The sequence below is a fragment of the Pogonomyrmex barbatus genome, unplaced genomic scaffold (assembly GCF_055798465.1).
Source record: "Pogonomyrmex barbatus isolate J1 unplaced genomic scaffold, ASM5579846v1 scaffold12, whole genome shotgun sequence".
Classification (NCBI taxonomy): domain Eukaryota; kingdom Metazoa; phylum Arthropoda; class Insecta; order Hymenoptera; family Formicidae; genus Pogonomyrmex; species Pogonomyrmex barbatus.
The window spans coordinates 6,473,663-6,491,599 of record NW_028297108.1 but is presented as its reverse complement, the minus strand read 5'-3'; the positions used below and the strand labels follow the sequence as shown (position 1 = coordinate 6,491,599).

At 31.3% G+C, this 17,937-nt stretch overlaps 3 protein-coding genes across 7 annotated transcripts; 2 read left to right on the top strand and 1 right to left on the bottom strand.

Moving 5' to 3' along the window:
- The first annotated feature begins 28 nt into the window (after window positions 1-28).
- Window positions 29-17,917, top strand: LOC148937677 (uncharacterized). 2 transcript variants are annotated; one of them, XM_089071524.1, is made up of 4 exons: window positions 29-145; window positions 12,727-17,176; window positions 17,242-17,433; window positions 17,794-17,917. In XM_089071524.1, exons 2-4 carry the CDS (start codon window positions 17,170-17,172, stop codon window positions 17,844-17,846), a joined length of 252 nt encoding a protein of 83 aa, XP_088927650.1. In that variant the 5' UTR covers window positions 29-145; window positions 12,727-17,169; the 3' UTR covers window positions 17,847-17,917. The 2 variants fall into 2 exon arrangements, with proteins under 2 accessions (XP_088927650.1, XP_088927649.1); XM_089071523.1 differs by lacking the exon at window positions 17,794-17,917 and having other exon boundaries at window positions 17,242-17,513.
- On the bottom strand, window positions 1,436-7,893 carry LOC105431276 (farnesyl pyrophosphate synthase-like). 2 transcript variants are annotated; one of them, XM_025219370.2, is made up of 8 exons: window positions 7,541-7,892; window positions 5,307-5,493; window positions 5,064-5,204; window positions 4,656-4,871; window positions 4,398-4,562; window positions 4,107-4,319; window positions 3,833-4,025; window positions 1,436-1,689 (listed from the first exon to the last, which is right to left on the bottom strand). In XM_025219370.2, the coding sequence occupies exons 1-8, from the start codon at window positions 7,678-7,680 to the stop codon at window positions 1,550-1,552; spliced, it is 1,395 nt and encodes a 464-aa protein (XP_025075155.2). In that variant the 5' UTR covers window positions 7,681-7,892; the 3' UTR covers window positions 1,436-1,549. The 2 variants fall into 2 exon arrangements, with proteins under 2 accessions (XP_025075155.2, XP_088927635.1); XM_089071509.1 differs by lacking the exon at window positions 1,436-1,689 and adding an exon at window positions 1,763-3,785 and having other exon boundaries at window positions 7,541-7,893.
- LOC105431195 (farnesyl pyrophosphate synthase-like) lies at window positions 8,327-12,240 on the top strand. Of its 3 annotated transcripts, none has more exons than XM_025219372.2 (7): window positions 8,327-8,710; window positions 10,337-10,520; window positions 10,600-10,740; window positions 10,973-11,167; window positions 11,259-11,420; window positions 11,508-11,720; window positions 11,804-12,240. In XM_025219372.2, the coding sequence occupies exons 1-7, from the start codon at window positions 8,565-8,567 to the stop codon at window positions 12,002-12,004; spliced, it is 1,242 nt and encodes a 413-aa protein (XP_025075157.2). In that variant the 5' UTR covers window positions 8,327-8,564; the 3' UTR covers window positions 12,005-12,240. The 3 variants fall into 3 exon arrangements, with proteins under 3 accessions (XP_025075157.2, XP_025075156.2, XP_088927636.1); XM_025219371.2 differs by having other exon boundaries at window positions 10,946-11,167; XM_089071510.1 differs by lacking the exon at window positions 8,327-8,710 and adding an exon at window positions 9,707-9,836 and having other exon boundaries at window positions 10,946-11,167.
- Window positions 17,918-17,937: the final 20 nt, after the last annotated feature.

The following is a 17,937-nucleotide window of genomic DNA, read 5'->3' as shown; positions in this document are numbered from 1 at the left end:
CGTAGCCGGTCGCTCGTTTTGAAAGAAACGGGAAGAAAACGGAAATGGTAATGAGGGGAAGAGGGAAAGAAGAAGGAGAAAAACGAAGGAAAAGATAACAGGATTGACATAATGACGATAGCCGAGCGATCAGGGCCGGGATTTTGTAAGGGCCGATCTCCAATTCTGATTAAGTTAAACAGCTGATTGTCCGGCTGCGGTTGCTAGTTAACGATTCTACTATTACCAATCACATTGACCGTAACCAAGACTTGCTACATTGTGATTGAAGCTGAAATAGAATCGTCAACCGGCAATTGTAATCGCGCAACTGCTAGTCTGATATGGTCTTAAGGCTCGTTCCACAATGCGTTGTATGTTAGTGATATAGACATTTAGGGCCGCAACACACACTTCTATATAACGCATAATGCATAACTCATAAAAAAATGAATCAATCAGCATTTTTTATTTCCATTAGGAGGTAGAAATGGAAGACTATGATTGTTCATTTTCTTATGCGTTATGCAAAAGTATGTGCTGCGGCCCTTATACTGGCTGCGTTCCAATATTCACTGCCAGTACTAAAAATATATAGTTTAGGTCACGTATATTATAGATTTTCAATACTTGCAGTGAATATCGGAACGCAGCCACTATACATGTCTATGGGCGGGCCAATAAGATGCCATAAGATGGGCCAATTACAATCAAATATAATAATTCTCCTCAAATTCGTCTATGATTGATCAATTTTTGGCATGCGACGTATTGCGACATGGGACATCCTTACGCTGAATCTAATTTTTTGTGGAAGAAACATACACACATACATTGAATAATCAGAATAATCAGAGTTTCTCAGCAAAGTAAATGAAGACCCAGAGAACATTATGACATTTTAAAGACGTTTTAAATATGTTTTAAATATTATAAGACGTCTTATTAGTCCCAATCTACAATAGATGAATTTAAGCTATAAAAAATGGACGAATCATAATCAAAGAATAGGATAATAATTGATTATGATTGATCAATTTCTTATGGCTTATGACTTAAATCACTTATTGTAGATCGAGACTTATATAAGAAGACATTTTTAAATCTCGGTCCACAATAGGTGATTTAAGCTTTAAGACGTAAGAAATTGACCAATTATAATCGAATATGAAATAATACTCGACTATGATTGGTCAATTTCTTACGGCTTAAATATTAAATACTTATTGTGGACCGACACTTATAATCCGATTTATGACATTTTTGGAACATCTTATATACGTCTTATTTTTCAAATTGTGACAATTTTTAGATATCCTATTTTTGAATTTATGATGTCTTAAAAATGTGTTTAAACGTCTCTTTTTTGTATTTATGACATCTTTAAATAGTCATATTTTAGAATATTTATTTTTATATTTCTGATTGTTTTACTCAATAAAACGAACAAATAAGCTTTTTGATTATTTATATATTTTATTTTTATTTTTTATTATACATTTACATTTTATCTATGTATAATTATTTTTATATAACAATTATTTTTATATATTTTGGAATATAATTATTTTTAAAATTTAACTTGATAAAATTTCATTTTAATTAAATTATTTTTTTTAGTATAATTAATTCGGACGACCTGCCGAAGCCACTTCTGGATGACTTTTTGTAAATTATGTAATGTCCTTCCTTCACCAGTTGATACATAATCTGTAATAATAATAAAATAATCTTTACACTTATTTGATACATTTCATAAGAAAATTAATTTAGTATATTATATACTACATACTATATTGATTCTATATATTCAGTTATTAAATAATTTTTATTATCAGATTTTATGCTTATACAGTTATGTAAATTTACGTGCAATAATCTTAAGGCCAATAACACAAAGAATATGACAACTAATTACATTATAATTAATAATATACAAAAGTGAGAAAATTTGATACAGTTGCATCTGCATTTTTCTTTGTAGAATATAAAATATAAGAGAATATATAATATATGATAAGAATATATAATAAATTTCTTAGGTAGAATTTATAAATTTATTCACTTTTATAATGTTCAGCTTGTTTTACGACACACAATTCACTTCCAATTACGTGTACGTATACACGATATTTTATGTTTGCAATTATAATTATAGTTACTAAATTGGATTATCATTGCTTATAAATATAATCAAAGAAACTTGTAAGCAATAAAATTTAATCGGTAAAATTGACTAATGACTAATCGGTAAAATTGACTAATTGACTAATCATAGTTGGAAATAAAGAACAAAAATTATAGCTCATATTCCGAATTCTTTTTTATCGATAAAAAAGAACTTTTAAATATTATATTGATAACAAAGTTATAAAGCATATCTCTTGATTTTTTTTTTTAAATGGTGTTCCTGGGAACGGATAAGTGCTTTCAACCTCCCTCGGGCTACATCATAGGTCCTCTATCTTCCCTTATTTCATTTTTCTTTCTATTAAATTGCTTTTAACTCTTTAAATCTACTTAAGCATGAGGTTCTTCCTCTTAATTCATGTATAAGTTTCACAAGAAACTCTCAAAAATTTGTGAAACAATATATAGGGCGAGGGCCAAGTTTGAACCCGCTACCCTTCGATTATGAATCCTTCGATTATGAATCGAACACGTAAGCATTGAGTCACACGTCGCCCCCGCATATCTCTTGATGACAACTCGAGGTTATAGAATACGTCTTAAAAAAAGTCTTAAAAAAAAGTTTTTAAGACTGTGGACACGAGTTTATTACAAATGCTTTGAAGCAGTAGTGGTACATTGACCATAATCTGTATCAAAAAGACGTCTTTCTCAAGACGTCTTTAGTGTCGGTCCACAATAGGTAATTTAAGCTTTAAGAAGTAAAAAATTGGCCAATTATAATCGAATATGAAAAGAATAATCGACTATGATTGATCAATTTCTTACGACTTAAAGATTAAATACTTATTGTGGACCGACACTTAAGTCTTAAAGACGTCTGTTATAAGACGTTTTTTAGACATGCTGCGGTCTAAGAATCAAATCAGGGTAATATTATAATAATTAATTAAATCGCTTCATCGAATTAATTTTATATATATATATATATCAATTAATTTATGTTTTTCAATGCGTGGCCTAACTATATCTAACAACTGATTGAACATTTCTATTGGACATTCTACAATAATTGTAGAACATTTCGTAATCCTTAAATTCCATTTCTTTGACCCGATTGTCACTGTCACCTTATAATAGTCGTCATCTTTCTATGAATATCATACAGCTAAAACGCATTCATGATCATTCTCAGGCTTCTCTCTGGTAGGACCGCTAAGGGGGCCCGAGAAGAACATTGATACTATCGATCGTTTTGACTGTAGGAGGACCGTTTTGAGGATAACAAAGGAAAGAAAACGTTCATTTATTATTGGTATTATGACTGTTATTACTGTTATTATGACTAATTTTATTTTAAATTAATAGTTTGTAAAAGGAACTATTAAAATTAAATCCATCATAATGACAGTAATAACATTATCCTCTCTTTGTTATCCCATAAAACGGTCGATAATATCAATGTTCTTCAATTATCCCTGGGCCTCCTTAGCGGTTCCGCTAACTCTCATAAGATTGTCGGTCTTTAATATCTCATCGGTGATTACATTGTCTAATTTTCTTTTGTTAAGATTGTTTCATCTTCCCGATATATAAGATCTTATAATATATATCATCCTTCGGGACAAAGACAGAACACATGCAGTTTCACATTTCTTCTTAAAGTTCAAATTTATGAAGGATTAATGCATTAGTCTATTTCTTTAATATACACTTTAAATACCTCTGCGATAAAGCTTCCCTAATAGATCCGAGAAAAAACTATGTAAAGGCCCGGGTGACATCTGTTGTAAAAGTTCATTTAGTAAATTATACGTTTCGTCTTCGTATATAGAATATCTATCTGGTAATTCCAAATCGATAAAGAGCTGTTTCACACGTTTCACTTTCTCCGGATCCGAAGAGCCATAACATTCCTACGTGAAGAGAAGAAATAAGAAAAGGATTAATATATAATAACGTTTAATGAAACAATATATTTAATAAAGAATACTCACTTTTAAAATGTTACGCTGCACTGGAGTAGCGCGATCGAGAGCTGTAACAATTAGCCACGTACATTTTCCTTTTTGTATATCAGTATTATATTTGCCAACGACCTCGGATTCTTCAAAGCAAGTCATATAATCATCTCGGACTTGGAAGAAACGTCCCATCCCTAACAGGATGAGTTCTGCTTGTTTGAACATCTCTGGATCTTTTATTCCAGCCTATATGTAACGTGTCATTATTATCATTATTAAAATATTTATGTATTTGCATGTGTGAGAAAAGTAAGGTATACTTACAAAATGCATTGCTGCGATCACTGGTAAGAGAAATGAATAATGTGACGTTTTGTATTCAACAATAGAATTGTATCGATCCATCGTAAATAAATCATGATTGAGTTTCATGCCCAAATCGGTAGATTCTAAATCTATCCATTGGTTGTTTATTGTTTTCCACAATATCTATCAAAATATTATATACATAATCGCTCGATCAAAAGGAAAAAAGAAATAAGCTGCTATTTACAAACATATTAGGAGGATATTTTCACTCACATCCTGGAATGTTACTAGTAGTTCAGTACAGCATTCTTTTCCTTCAAAGTGCTTTTGAATTACATAATAAAAAGAATATTCTAATATTATACCATCCTCTGCTATTGCTTGACTCAATTCGTCGTATATACGATACCAATATGGCAGATCTTTATGTAATAACTTCATATAATATCCGTCTTGTAGATCTTCAAGAAGGAATGAGTAAGCTTGCAACTGTATAAAAATAATATCTTAATATTATAAAGTATAATGACGTTTTATAAATTTAATATAAACAATTTATCACACGATATGCTTTGATTTAAATAGATGTAATAAATTAAGATATTGTCTTGTTCAGTACTGTCTACTACAGTAATTCGATCTAGTTTATGGAAGATATTAGTGTTGAATGAAGTCACGCACCATTTCCACGCAGAATTCTAAAATCCGTGTCAGACGAATATTATCTTCTGTAAGTTGATCATTCGATGTCAGTAACCTGTAGACATAAGGTACGGTTAAACCTCGAGTTTTCTTTTCACCTGGTACAATGTACTGTAATATCTAAACAAAAGAAATATTTTAGAGATTTTAAAAGAAATTTTTATATTCAAATAAAAGTTTATTGATTTAATTTGTCATACATTTTAATCAATAGTCACTTACTTTTGCCATCCATTTATGAACATTGGGAAGATCTGGAAGATCATACGGCATCGAAATCTTAGCTCCATGTACGAGGTCACTGACAACCTCCGGCCATAGAGCCATCATCTCTCGATTTTCATCCTCGGTTGTTATCCATGGTTGTGTTACGGAATGAGTCATTCGCACATGATTATGATCCAATAATCTAAAAATTTAACAATCTTGAATTAAAAATTACAATGTGACTATATTGAGATACTGTTCACGAACGGACAAAACCACAATGTTGTAAGAAATTATAAATGAAGAAAACCATTGAAAAATTAGAAACAATTAGAACAGAATTAGATGAGGCAGATATTATTTATCAAGTTTATATTCTACGTTCTTCCTTATATCTTTATAAACAAGTTCTTTGTGAAATAAGGAGAAAACGCAATTGAAGATATTCCTATTCTTTACTTCTTATGTACATTAAAATAAGAATATGCAGGACTATAGATATATTTCTTGTGATGATGTCAAAGATGTCTGTATTCAGGTAATTATATTACATATTACATATTTTTTAACAACTATATCTTTTCTTCATATAAATAGATTTATCTCATTATTCTGTTCTGTTCAGAAGTACCAAAGTAAGACAATAAATATTTTATAAGATATTTTATATTAAATGTCCAAATATATCAGAAAAAAGTATAAAATAACTTCTAAACTAACAATTTCTACGTTTACTTTGTTATAGTTTTTTAGAGGATTAAAAGCTTGATGTTCAAACTTAGTATTGACGAGTCAAAATTCCTAAATAATTCGCTTGCAAAACTGGATGTACACAAAAATTTTAAGATCCATTTTTTGGAGAAAATATTTTTTTATGATTTCTCTGCAATAAGGGATCATAAAATATAACAATATAATATAGAATATTTAGCAGATTATTTGAAATTTCGGAACGTTGAAAATTGTCCCGGACGTCCTAAAAAATGAAGAAAATGTCCGACGGAAAAGTGACAGACTTTTATCCACATATATATCAAATAAAAGGTTCTAATAAATTCGAAAAGAATTTTATTGTGATCCCTAACAGATTCCGAGAAAGTAGCTTAAACATTTTACATGATTCACTCTGTACGTATAACATAAATATACACAACGCTAAAAATAAGTAAAATAACGCTATAGAATTTCTAAAAATATTTAGAGTATAAAAGCATTCTCAATTGTAAACTTTATTCAAATAAAGAACTCGTGAAAGCTTAACGATCTAATTAATATTGAAACTGTTTTTAAAGATATGTGGAAAATTTGATCGGCCAGATGCATCGAAAATTTTTAACCAGATTATAAAATTATTTTCATCGATCATTTGAGACGACATAATGAGACGTGAATGCAGAAGAGCATTTGAAAATCCAGGTTTTTCTTCGGAATCGATCGATTGGTCTTTATAAATCGTTCGAGAACGATCTGTTCATTCTCGCACATTTGTTGATAATCGTTTCAACTTTGCGTGCCATGAAAAGTTAACAAGGGATTCAGCGTACAACGTTTGTAAAACACGTGTTGCCTGCGCAACTTTGTTACATATCAGAAAACGAGGTGGTGATTGACTACCGGCGATGCCGCTTTACTGTGTCCAAAACAGCCTATGAAGGAAATGTTAATGATACAGCTTCGATCGAGATCCACTTTATTAGATTTGTCAAAAAGATGCGTCACATTTCTTTTTGCGAGATACATTTAAAATCGAAAGCGATTCTAAAGCAGAAATTAATCTTTAATCAAAGTGGAATATGTTCTAATGTTCAGTTCTACAAACGTATATTAACTTTAACTTGCTCTTTATTCTTCTTTAATTCTAGAAAATAATAAAAAATATTTCAAACCAGAATTAAAATAATTTACATTGGTAGAAATAGATATAAAACCACTTAAACAGTTCTTATCGCAAAGATATCTCAAACTTTAAAATATCCTGCCGATTGTTCCATCAACATTTCTTATTTTTGTTTTGTTCGCTATATTAACAGAAAAAATTTATCTTTCTTCTTATTTCGAGGATTCTATTGTATCTTTCCGAAAGTCATCGAAAAATTTGTTATTTTTGGTTTTACACATTTTTTTCTGTAAAGATTATTGACGGAACAGCACTACTTCGTCTCAAAAATTTTCACTAAGTTTAAAAGTTTCTCTTTTTCCGCCGATTAAATTAGACTAATTAGACGCTTCTATGTCCTTTCCATTCTTACCTCCAGCACGCATTCCCACGGTATACAGGCGAGCACGCGCGACGCACGCCCATGCTTGCAACGTGCACGTGGTCAGCGCTGACGGTGAGGCGTCGCGCGGCGCCGAGCGTCGACAGGAATCGATTTCGCGTGACGAACATGCCCGGATTCTCGCTGGAGCACACTCGTGTAACCCGCGGGAGGCTATTCAAACGTGCAAGCGAGCGACGAGGAGAACACTCGGCTCGGGATTCACGGGAACTACGAGGAATCACGAGAAAACGCGCTCGACGAGAACCTGGCACTCCGGCAACGACGACAGCCGAGCGATCAGAAGAGGAATGGTCGTCGATTCGAACTCCGACCTCAGGGATTCTGTAACCAGAGAGAATCCTAAGAGAAGCTATTTCTTTTTTGTGGGACCGTAAAAATCCTTTGTACCGCCAGAACGTTCATTTTCAATATTAGTACTACGTAGTCACATCCATTTTCCGATACTGCCGATAAAATCGGCATATTTTGATCCGAGAAATTATTAAAAGTTATTATGAAAAAAAAAAAAATTAAAAAAAAAATATTAAAAATAGTAAATATTTAGTTTAAGAGGTGGGAGACCTAAACTAAACATTTACCATTTTTAATATATTTTTTTATAATGTTTATATTTTCATAATAACTTTTAATAATTTCTCGGACCAAAATACGATTTTATCGGCAGTATCGGAAAATGGGTGTGACTACGTAGTACTAATATTGAAAATGAATGTTCTGGCGGTACAAAGGATTTTTACGGTCCCACAAGAAAGGAATAGCTTTTTTCTCTTAGGATTCTCTCTGGTCACAGAATCCCTGAGGTCGAAGTTCGAATCGACGACCATTTCTCTTCTGATCGCTCGGCTGTCGTCATTGCCGAAGTGCCAGGTTCTCGTCGAGCGCGTTTTCTCGTGAATCTCGGGCCGAGAGACAGTGTTCCCCTCGTCACTCGCTTGCACGTTTGAATAGCCTCCCGCGGGTTACACGAGTGTATTCCAGTGAGAATCCGGGCATGTTCGTCACGCGAAATCGATTCTTGTCGACGCTCGGCGCCGCGCGACGCCTCACCGTCAGCGCTGACCACGTGCACGTTGCAAGCATGGGCGTGCGCCGCCCGTGCTCGCCTGTATATTCCCTGCGTGGGAATGCGTGCTGGAGGTAAGAATGGAAAGGACATAGAAGCGTCTTCTAATTAGTCTAGTTTAATCGGCGGAAAAATAGAATGATTAAACTTAGCGAAAATTTTTGAGACGAAGTAGTTCTGTACAAAGTAGTTCTGTTCAAAGTAGTAGTAGTAGTACTGTTCAATAATTTTTACAGAAAAAAAGCAAAAATCAATGTAAAATCAAAAATAACGAATTTCTCGATGACTTTCAGGAAGATACAATCCTATAAAATAAGAAGAAAGATAAATTTTCCTGACTTTCACGATCTCATTGGTATTTATTTCCGGTTCTGATTTCTTGCTGCTCCGCAGCAAGGATTTGATGCGAGAGAAAATAGCTGTCACGTGCATGTAAATAAATAAATGTACATTGGAAATATAAATGTAAAAACAAAGTTTAAATGCTAAATCTTTACGATAAATTTTATTTTATCTGGTATTAATCAATCGTCATTTGTTGTTTAGCAACTTGATAAATTCTGAAGTTTAACAGCTTAGGATTTCGTAACTTGGGTTATTATTTAAGACTATTCGTTTCTTCTCCGAATAAATGTGTTGAGTTTAATAAATGTTTCATTGGATGCAAAAATCGTCAAGATCGCATGCGTTTTAAGTATAAATATACATCAATTCTCTGATCCGTTCTATTATGTTATATTTATTCTATCGACATTCGATTCTGGTCATCGAAATAAAATTAACATCGAGATCATATAATGTCTTTAAATATCATAATTATGATATAATGAATCACGATGTCAGATCTTCAGCCAAGGATTTGATCCACTCCTCAGATTTATTATTAATTTTGATTGACTAATTAAATATCGATTGAATACGGCATAACAAAATAGATCAGAGAATTGATTTTATATATGTACGTGTGAGTTTTTTACATGATAATATATCGTGTGAAAAATAACAAGTGGCGAGGAATTTAATTAAAAACCATATTAACATCTTTATATGATAATTACATGAATACAGACATCTTTGATCATCACAAGAAATGTATTGTCGAGCTCGCGGCCGTTTACGAATCACATGTATATATTATGCGGATAAGCCGCACGCGGAATAACAACATTTCTCTACAAAGAATCTTGGAACTTTATTTAGGTAATTGTACAATTAGTTCGCCGCGGACACACCCGTCCGCCACCGATTTTCGCGTAACAACAACAACGTGAAGCAGACGCGTTTTATCGAACATCCAACGACGATATCGTCAGGGAACAATCATCTGTTTAAAAATATCGATCCTTGTAGTATTAATTTTCCCGAGGGCAACGAGGTTACGAGCGGATCATCGCTCGTAACAATATTTATAGTTCCGCATATTGTTATTTTAACGTATATAGAGAAGTAAAGTATAGAAATATATCTTCAATTGCAAGAACTTATTTATAAAGACATAAGGAAGAACGTAGAATATAAACTCGATAAACAATATCCACTTCATCTAATTCTATTTTTAATAATTTGTCCAATGGCTTTTTTCATTTATAATTTCTTACAACATTGCGGTTTTATTTGTCCGCTCGTGTATCCCGAACAGTATCTCACATTGTAATTTCTAATTAAAGATCTGTAATTTCTAATTAAAGTTAAATTTTTAGATTATTGGACCATGATGTGCGAATGATTCATTCCGTAACACAACCATGGATAACAACCGAGGATGAAAGTCGAGAGATGATGGCTCTATGGCCGGAGATTTTCCGCGACCTCGTACATGGGGCTAAAACTTATTGTACGAGCAATCTTTTAGAGATTCGCAATATCCATAAATTGATGGAAAGAGTAAATAGTTATTGATTAAAATATATGACAAATTAAATCAATACATTTTTATGAATACAAAAATATCTCTTTTGTTTAGATATTACAGTACATTGTACCAGATGAAAAGAAAACTCGAGGTTTAACCGTACCTTATGTCTACAGGTTACTGACATCGAATGATCAACTTACAGAAGATAATATTCGTCTGACACGGATTTTAGAATTCTGCGTGGAAACGGTGCGTGACTTCATTCAACACTAATATCTTCCATAAACTAGATCGAATTACTGAAGTAGACAGTACTGAACAAGACAATATCTTAATTTATTACATCTATTTAAATCAAAGTATATTGTGTGATAATTTGTTTAGATTAAATTTATAAAATGTCATTATACTTTATAATATTAAGATTAATATTAAAAATATTACTTTTATACAGTTGCAAGCTTACTCACTCCTTCTTCAGGATATACAAGACGGATCGATTCGAGACGGATTATTCGGATTTAGAGACTTGCCACGTCGAGACGACGATTTATTTATTGTAATTACAGATCATATAGATCATACTTCAATGTTAAACAATACTATCAAGTATATAATTCGAAAGCACTTTGAAGACAAAGAACTTCGTTTTGACCTACTAAAAACATTCCAGGATGTGAGTGAAAATATCCTTCTATGTTTGTAAATACACATTTATCTCTTTTTTTTCTTTTAATCGAGCGATTATATACATAATATTTTGATAGACATTGGAGGAAGCAGTACGCGAACAATGGGAAGATTTATATTTTACCAATTACGGCAAGAAGCTCCATCCGGATGTATTTACGACTCAATACCATTCTATTGTTGGTTACAAAACGTCCCATTATTCATTTTTCTTACCAGTGACCGTGGCAATGCATTTTGTAAGTACACCTTAGTTTTTTCACACATGAAAAATATGAAAATACATAAATATTTTAATAATGATAATAATGACATGTTAAATATAGGCTGGAATAAATAATGTAGACAAGTTGAGGCAAGCAGAAGCCATCTTGTCAAATGTGGGATTTTTGTTCAACGTCCAAGATGATTATATGGCTTGCTTTGAAGAATCCAAGGTTATTGGCAAAGATAATACTGATATACAAAAAGGAAAATGTACATGGCTAGTTGCTACAGCTTTCGATTACGCTACTCCAGTGCAGCGTAACATTTTAAAAGTGAGTATTCTTTATTAAATATATTGTTTCATTAAACGTTATTATATATTAATCCTTTTCTTATTTCTTCTCTTGTCACGTAGGAATGTTATGGCTCTTCGGATCCGGAGAAAGTGAAACGTGTGAAACAGCTCTTTATCGATTTGGAATTACCAGATAGATATTCTATATTCGAAGATAAAATGTATAATTTACAAAATGTACTTTTACAAAAGCTGTCACCCGGGCCTCTACATAAGTTTTTCTCGGATTTATTAGGGAAGCTTTATCGCAGAAGTGTTTAAAGCACCGTATATATTAAAGAAATAGATTAATGCATTAATCCTTCATAAAATTTGAACTTTAGATAAATTTGAATTTTAAGAAGAAATGTGAAACAACATGTGTTCTGTCATTGTCTCGAAGAATGATAGAATGTTATTTCAAAGTGAAAAATGTCTAAAAACATTTTATAAAATATTATGTACCGGGAAGAATTTATCTCTTTAATAAAGTCAATAAAAAAATTAAAAAAATGAAATATTATTTTCTACTAAATTTCTACAATGTATAATAAATTATTTATTAAAAATGTTAAAGCGGCACTAAATAGGTATAATTGTGAGAATATTAATTTGTCGAAAAATATTTTTATAATTAAAATAAAAATCATGACATATACCCTGACAGCACGCGTATGTTCTGAGTATGTTCTGAGAAGATCGCAGTGCGTATATTGCGATCATCTCAGAATATTCTCATACGTACTGCGATCGACTAAGTACATTCTTATGTCCGGAGTAATACCTTCCATGGAATTTCGCCGCGAATATTCACAGCGAATGATGACAGGATTAGGAAAGAATAACGGGAAAAACGGGAAATTTTCAGTAGATTATGGTTGCGTTCCGATATTGATTGCTATTAAAAATCTATAATATACGTGACAATCCTTACAAAAAATAAGTGAAAAAATGAAAAAATGAAAAAAAAGTAAGAGAAAGTGATGAAATATCTTTTATCTTAGATCATCGCCTGTTTCTAAAACAATCACCCAACTTAGGCTCCTGACTCGATACTGCTCCACTTCTATGTTGGGATGAAACCTGCTACTGAAATGATGAGTGAGTATATAAGTGAATACAGAATTTTGGCATAAAATATGATAGATCTGATTAATGAATGTTACTATATTGTATCGTATAAACAGTTTCAATTTTAAAATCTCGATTGCATATGTAATTCTTGTAGATGATTTAATTACATGTATAAAGCCGTGAATATATTATGTTAAATGAGAATAATTTTTCTTATGAAAATTATTTATAAATTGTTATATACATTTTGTTTACTTGTTTATGAATTTGTTAATAATCGTATTAAATATGCGAAATATTTTTCTTATTTGTATGTTATAGTTAATTAGTTAATTAAAGAAAGATAGTAATTAATAATTCATTATTATTAATTTTCATTATTTATTTATTAAAAATGGCTTAAAAATAACGATATATTAAATGACGATATATTTATGACGATATAATATTTCGTGACAAACGTTACGTCTATAGAATATACGCACGCGATAGAAAGGCGTACGTATCATTTCCGTACCTTTGTATAATCTGAGTATAATCTGAGAATATACGCGTGCGATGAAAAAGCATATACCACTGCGTAAATTCTGAAAATATACGCGCGCAAAAAAAAACCGAATGATACTGTCAGTGATGTTCCAGCGTGGATCTCAGTACGTTACAGATAATCACAGTGCAAGCAGTACGAAAATGGAATGATTCGCAGTATGTCGCGTGCTGTTAGGGAGAAAGTTGCATAAGATATGTATTTTAAAATCTTTTCTTTAATTTTGCTTTAAATTAATTCAAGGATCTGTTCTAGGGTTTGTATGTGTAAAAATTAAATTTTAGATTTATAAGAAATGTTACATTGTAGCAATGTAACCATGTAATAAAATTATGTTGATGTTATATATAGTTATAACAATGCAATGAAGTTATATATTAATGTTATATATAATTAGATAACATTTTGGTCACATGTTATATTAATATATTATCACTGATGTTGGGATGAGTGGGAAATTACAATTAACATGGATGTTACATGTAACATACATTCAATATAACGTGTTACATTTGATTTCATTGTGACAATGTTGACATTATATAACTGTGTTTGTTATAGAAATTTGTTATAGAAAAATGAATATAATTAAAAAATTAATAATATATCCATATATCAGATTTTCAAAATTCACAAATGTTATCATTGAAAAATTTAATAATAATAAAATAGAAAATGTAAAGACAGAAGAATTCTACATAAAAGAAAAAAAAGTATTAAAATTAACAATCAATAATTTAAATTATAAGTGTAAGAATTAGACGACCGTAAGCGGTCATGAAAGAGATTTGGAATATAAACAGCTAACAGAGAGAAGCCGTCGTAGTCGTGCAGACTAAGTGTCGGATTGGTAGACGAGGGATCCCGAGTTCGAATCCAGTCGGTCTCCGTTAATTTTTTCCGAATCTAATAGATATCTTTCATAAGACCAATGATTCAGCGATAAAAATATTTCCATTAATCATAATGGGCGAATTCGATTTTCAAATTCGGAAACATATTGCAGAGACAATATTGCTCAGATATGATCAGATATGAATGATCACCAAATTAAACAAATACAAATTAATAATCTAAGAAGGGAACCCTCTCTTGACGCACACCCGTGCGTCACGGCGGGGCCCGATCACGAACCAATCATGAAAACTCGCAATTATTTTTGCGAAAAAATACCACACCTCAGCCGGGAATCGAACCTGGATCTCCTGCTTACTGGGCATCTTATCCTTTCAACTACCGAGGCATGTGATGATATTTATCGCAAATAACGTGTTTAGAATAACACGTCAACAATACAATGATACATATACATATACACATATTACAATATATACATATATACATATATACATGTATTCTTTCGAATCCCCCCGAGCGGTATTCCAGAGCGATGTTGATCTTGGATGGATGCAGGTCGGACTGCAGCGGCGACACCAACGCCATTGGCAAATACGAATTGATAATTTAATGCCTTATGCTAAAGATGTAGAGACTGAAAACCGTATAAATAAATTTTATGACAACATGAAAGAAAAAGGCATAAATATAAAGAATTATAATAAAGTTTTACAAGATTTTCGAACATTGCGGAATGTGGCAGCACATCCAACATTTAATTTCAATGAAGAAACAGATTTATTTTTAAATAACACATTTAAAAAATATTGGAAAACAGAAACAATAAACTTAGAACTTATTTACAAAATCTTCGAAGTAGAAGAATTTAAAAATTTTAAAGAAAAGGCGCCTTACCCAAAATTTACATAATTTATTATTTAATAATTAATATAATCTTTTATTTATTTATATTATTGTTATTATTATTATTATTTATATATTATTATTGTTATTATTTATATATTATTATTATTATTATTCATATATATTATTTATTTATATTATTTATATTATTTATATTATTATTTATTATTTATATTATTATTATTTATTTATATTATTTATATCTTTTATTGATTTTCTCGCACGGATTTCTCTCGCTATTGTCGCGTGATTCTCATGCGATCATCATATAATCGTAGCGTCGTTTACAAAAATTCACGTGCGTGTTTTTTGAAATTCGTCACTACTGCACTATTTTAACTTTCATTCTGTAATACCCCGAAAACAATGTATTGTAAAAAAAAATGTTTTAAATAAAAGTTAGGATTTTTTGAAAAGGCCATAATTGTGATATTAATTTATTGGCGCCACTGTCAAGATTTTTTATATTCGTCATTTTTTTAACGAAATTGTATATTTTTTATATAGTTAAATATAGTTATATATAGTTTAATCTCTCTAATTATTCTGTATTCTAATTGTATTTTAATATTTTATACACAGAACAATGAGACAAATCAGTTGGTGTAAGGAAAATATATGTAATTTGCAAGTACATATTTTCTTTAAATAATTATACATTTTCTTTATGTTAATTTATTCATTTCATTATTCTATGCATAAAAATATTAAGATATAGTTATCAAAAAATAAATAGCCAATTAAAGTCAATTCTATACACACACACACACACACACACACACACACACACACACACACACACACACACACACACACACACACACACATCACACAGGATATCTCAGAGCAATGGGAAACTATTTTCGTGCGTAGATAGAGCGGGCTAAACTGAGTCGAAAAGTCTTGTATCATTTTGCAATTTTCGCAATAGTTTAACGAGTTATTAATTTATAAAAATCACTTTATTAGCCCGCCAGCCCACCGGCAAATGCAGCGCTGGATGTTGTACCTGTTACAGCAACCCATGCTGGATTGCTGCTCGATTTTTGCCGGCATATAATGTGTAGTATGATTTTGCATTTGTATTTTTGGCACGTTTTGCTATCTGGGATAAGTTAAATTATCGTTAAGTAAATATAATTATCGTTATAATTTTTTCGTTTTAAATTATCGTTATAATTTTTTTATTATAATTTTGATATTATATGTACAATTAAATCATAACCCATTAATTTTTATATGTGTTTAAATGTAAATGGAATATTTTGATCAGATTAAGCCAATTTCACGTTACGCGGTGATAGAATTTTAATAGACTATAGAACCACGCATATGTAAATCGGCAGTGAGACTCGATCATGAGTAATCCTAATAATAAAAATAAATAATCGTTGCGGGTTAATCATGAGCAATTGAAAATGATTGTTGCAAGCGAAGAAACATGAGATTTATTTTATCTTTTTGTAAACATTCATGTCCCAGAAACGAGGCACTCTCCTGGTTTATGAGAATCGATTATGGCTTAGGAAGATCATCAAACGTCTACTTTCTCCAAATAATATGGTTTAAATATCCAAATATAATTAGTGTAATAAGTTTCTCGATAACGAATACGGTATATTAGGTTATATTTAGACTACCGATTGTGCTCTTGCGTTTGTATTCATTATATATGCATTTAAGGCTCTTATTACTACTATGAATTTACAATTTATTTTATTTTTGGTTATGCATAATTCATTTCCAGATATATGATTATTTATTAATTAATAGAATAAAAGAAGAGTTTTATATTTTACAAATTGTTTTTGTTGATTATAAGTGTTGCTTTATTGAAATATACTTTCAGAAAATACATACTAGTACGAGTACAGATAGTACTTCTGCAACAATAATGATGAATGAACACATATAGAAAGGAAGACAGGAATGCGTATATATTTTTTTTATTTTCTGACTTTTTGACAAATTTTTAATAAATTTTAGTATTGTGACTGCTAGAGAAACTTGAATTTCCTCAAGTGAGAATATACAACGAACGATCAACATCAACAGTATTGAAGAAATGTCAGGTAACAGAGAGATTAGTATAAAAATTGAAATCAGTAAGCCAATGTCGGATTTATCGTTTTTCAAGGTATCCAGGATCTGTATAGATTTAATTCATACATTCGAGGAGAAGCGTTTTTGTATGACGCGCAAAATCACTTGTCTCTGAGTGAATCGTTTCCATCGCAGATCGATCGTGAAAGACGATGCCGACAACAACAGCAACAACAACAACAACAACAACGGCGACAACATCGACGGCGACGACGATGGAAACTCAGTAATTGCCTTCGGTGTACATCGGCCATGAGAGACGAGGCATATAACTCGCAAATAGCCGTTGAAATTTCCCAAGACTAGTCTTTGTAATGAATAAGACACGCGTTTCAAAGAATTTTTTTATTTTATTTGATCGATTGGCATATAAAGTGTATAATGTTATTAGTGTGCTAGTAAGATTATTATTATTTTTTAATTAAAATAATTTTTCATTCCGTTTTTAAAATTTCTCGACAATATTATTTTCTGAAAAAACTAGTTATTGCAAATATTACAATTAGGAACGTACTACAAGCAGGATAGGATGTTAATCAAATTGGAATTATCTGTTGTATTTTATAATCGCCACATGTTATTGCAGGACATTCCCTCTTCAAGAGATGCACCACCTACATATTCCTCGATATTCACTGATTCGATGTCGCACGAATTTACTTTCCCAATAAATCAATCGTTCGTTGTGGCACAAATTCCACCACCAAGCTATAACCAAACGCAAGGTCTT

Coding starts and splice junctions, on each gene's coding strand:
- LOC105431276 (XM_025219370.2), bottom strand. CDS start 7,680: ATGTTCGTCACGCGAAATCGATTCCTGTCGACGCTCGGCGCCGCGCGA. Junction 5,205..5,306: donor TTCATAAATGGATGGCAAAA/GTAAGTGACTAT, acceptor TCTTTTGTTTAG/ATATTACAGTACATTGTACC. Junction 4,563..4,655: donor TACTAGTAACATTCCAGGAT/GTGAGTGAAAAT, acceptor ATATTTTGATAG/ATATTGTGGAAAACAATAAA.
- LOC105431195 (XM_025219371.2), top strand. CDS start 8,565: ATGTTCGTCACGCGAAATCGATTCTTGTCGACGCTCGGCGCCGCGCGA. Junction 10,521..10,599: donor TCCATAAATTGATGGAAAGA/GTAAATAGTTAT, acceptor TCTTTTGTTTAG/ATATTACAGTACATTGTACC. Junction 10,741..10,945: donor TAGAATTCTGCGTGGAAACG/GTGCGTGACTTC, acceptor ACTTTTATACAG/TTGCAAGCTTACTCACTCCT.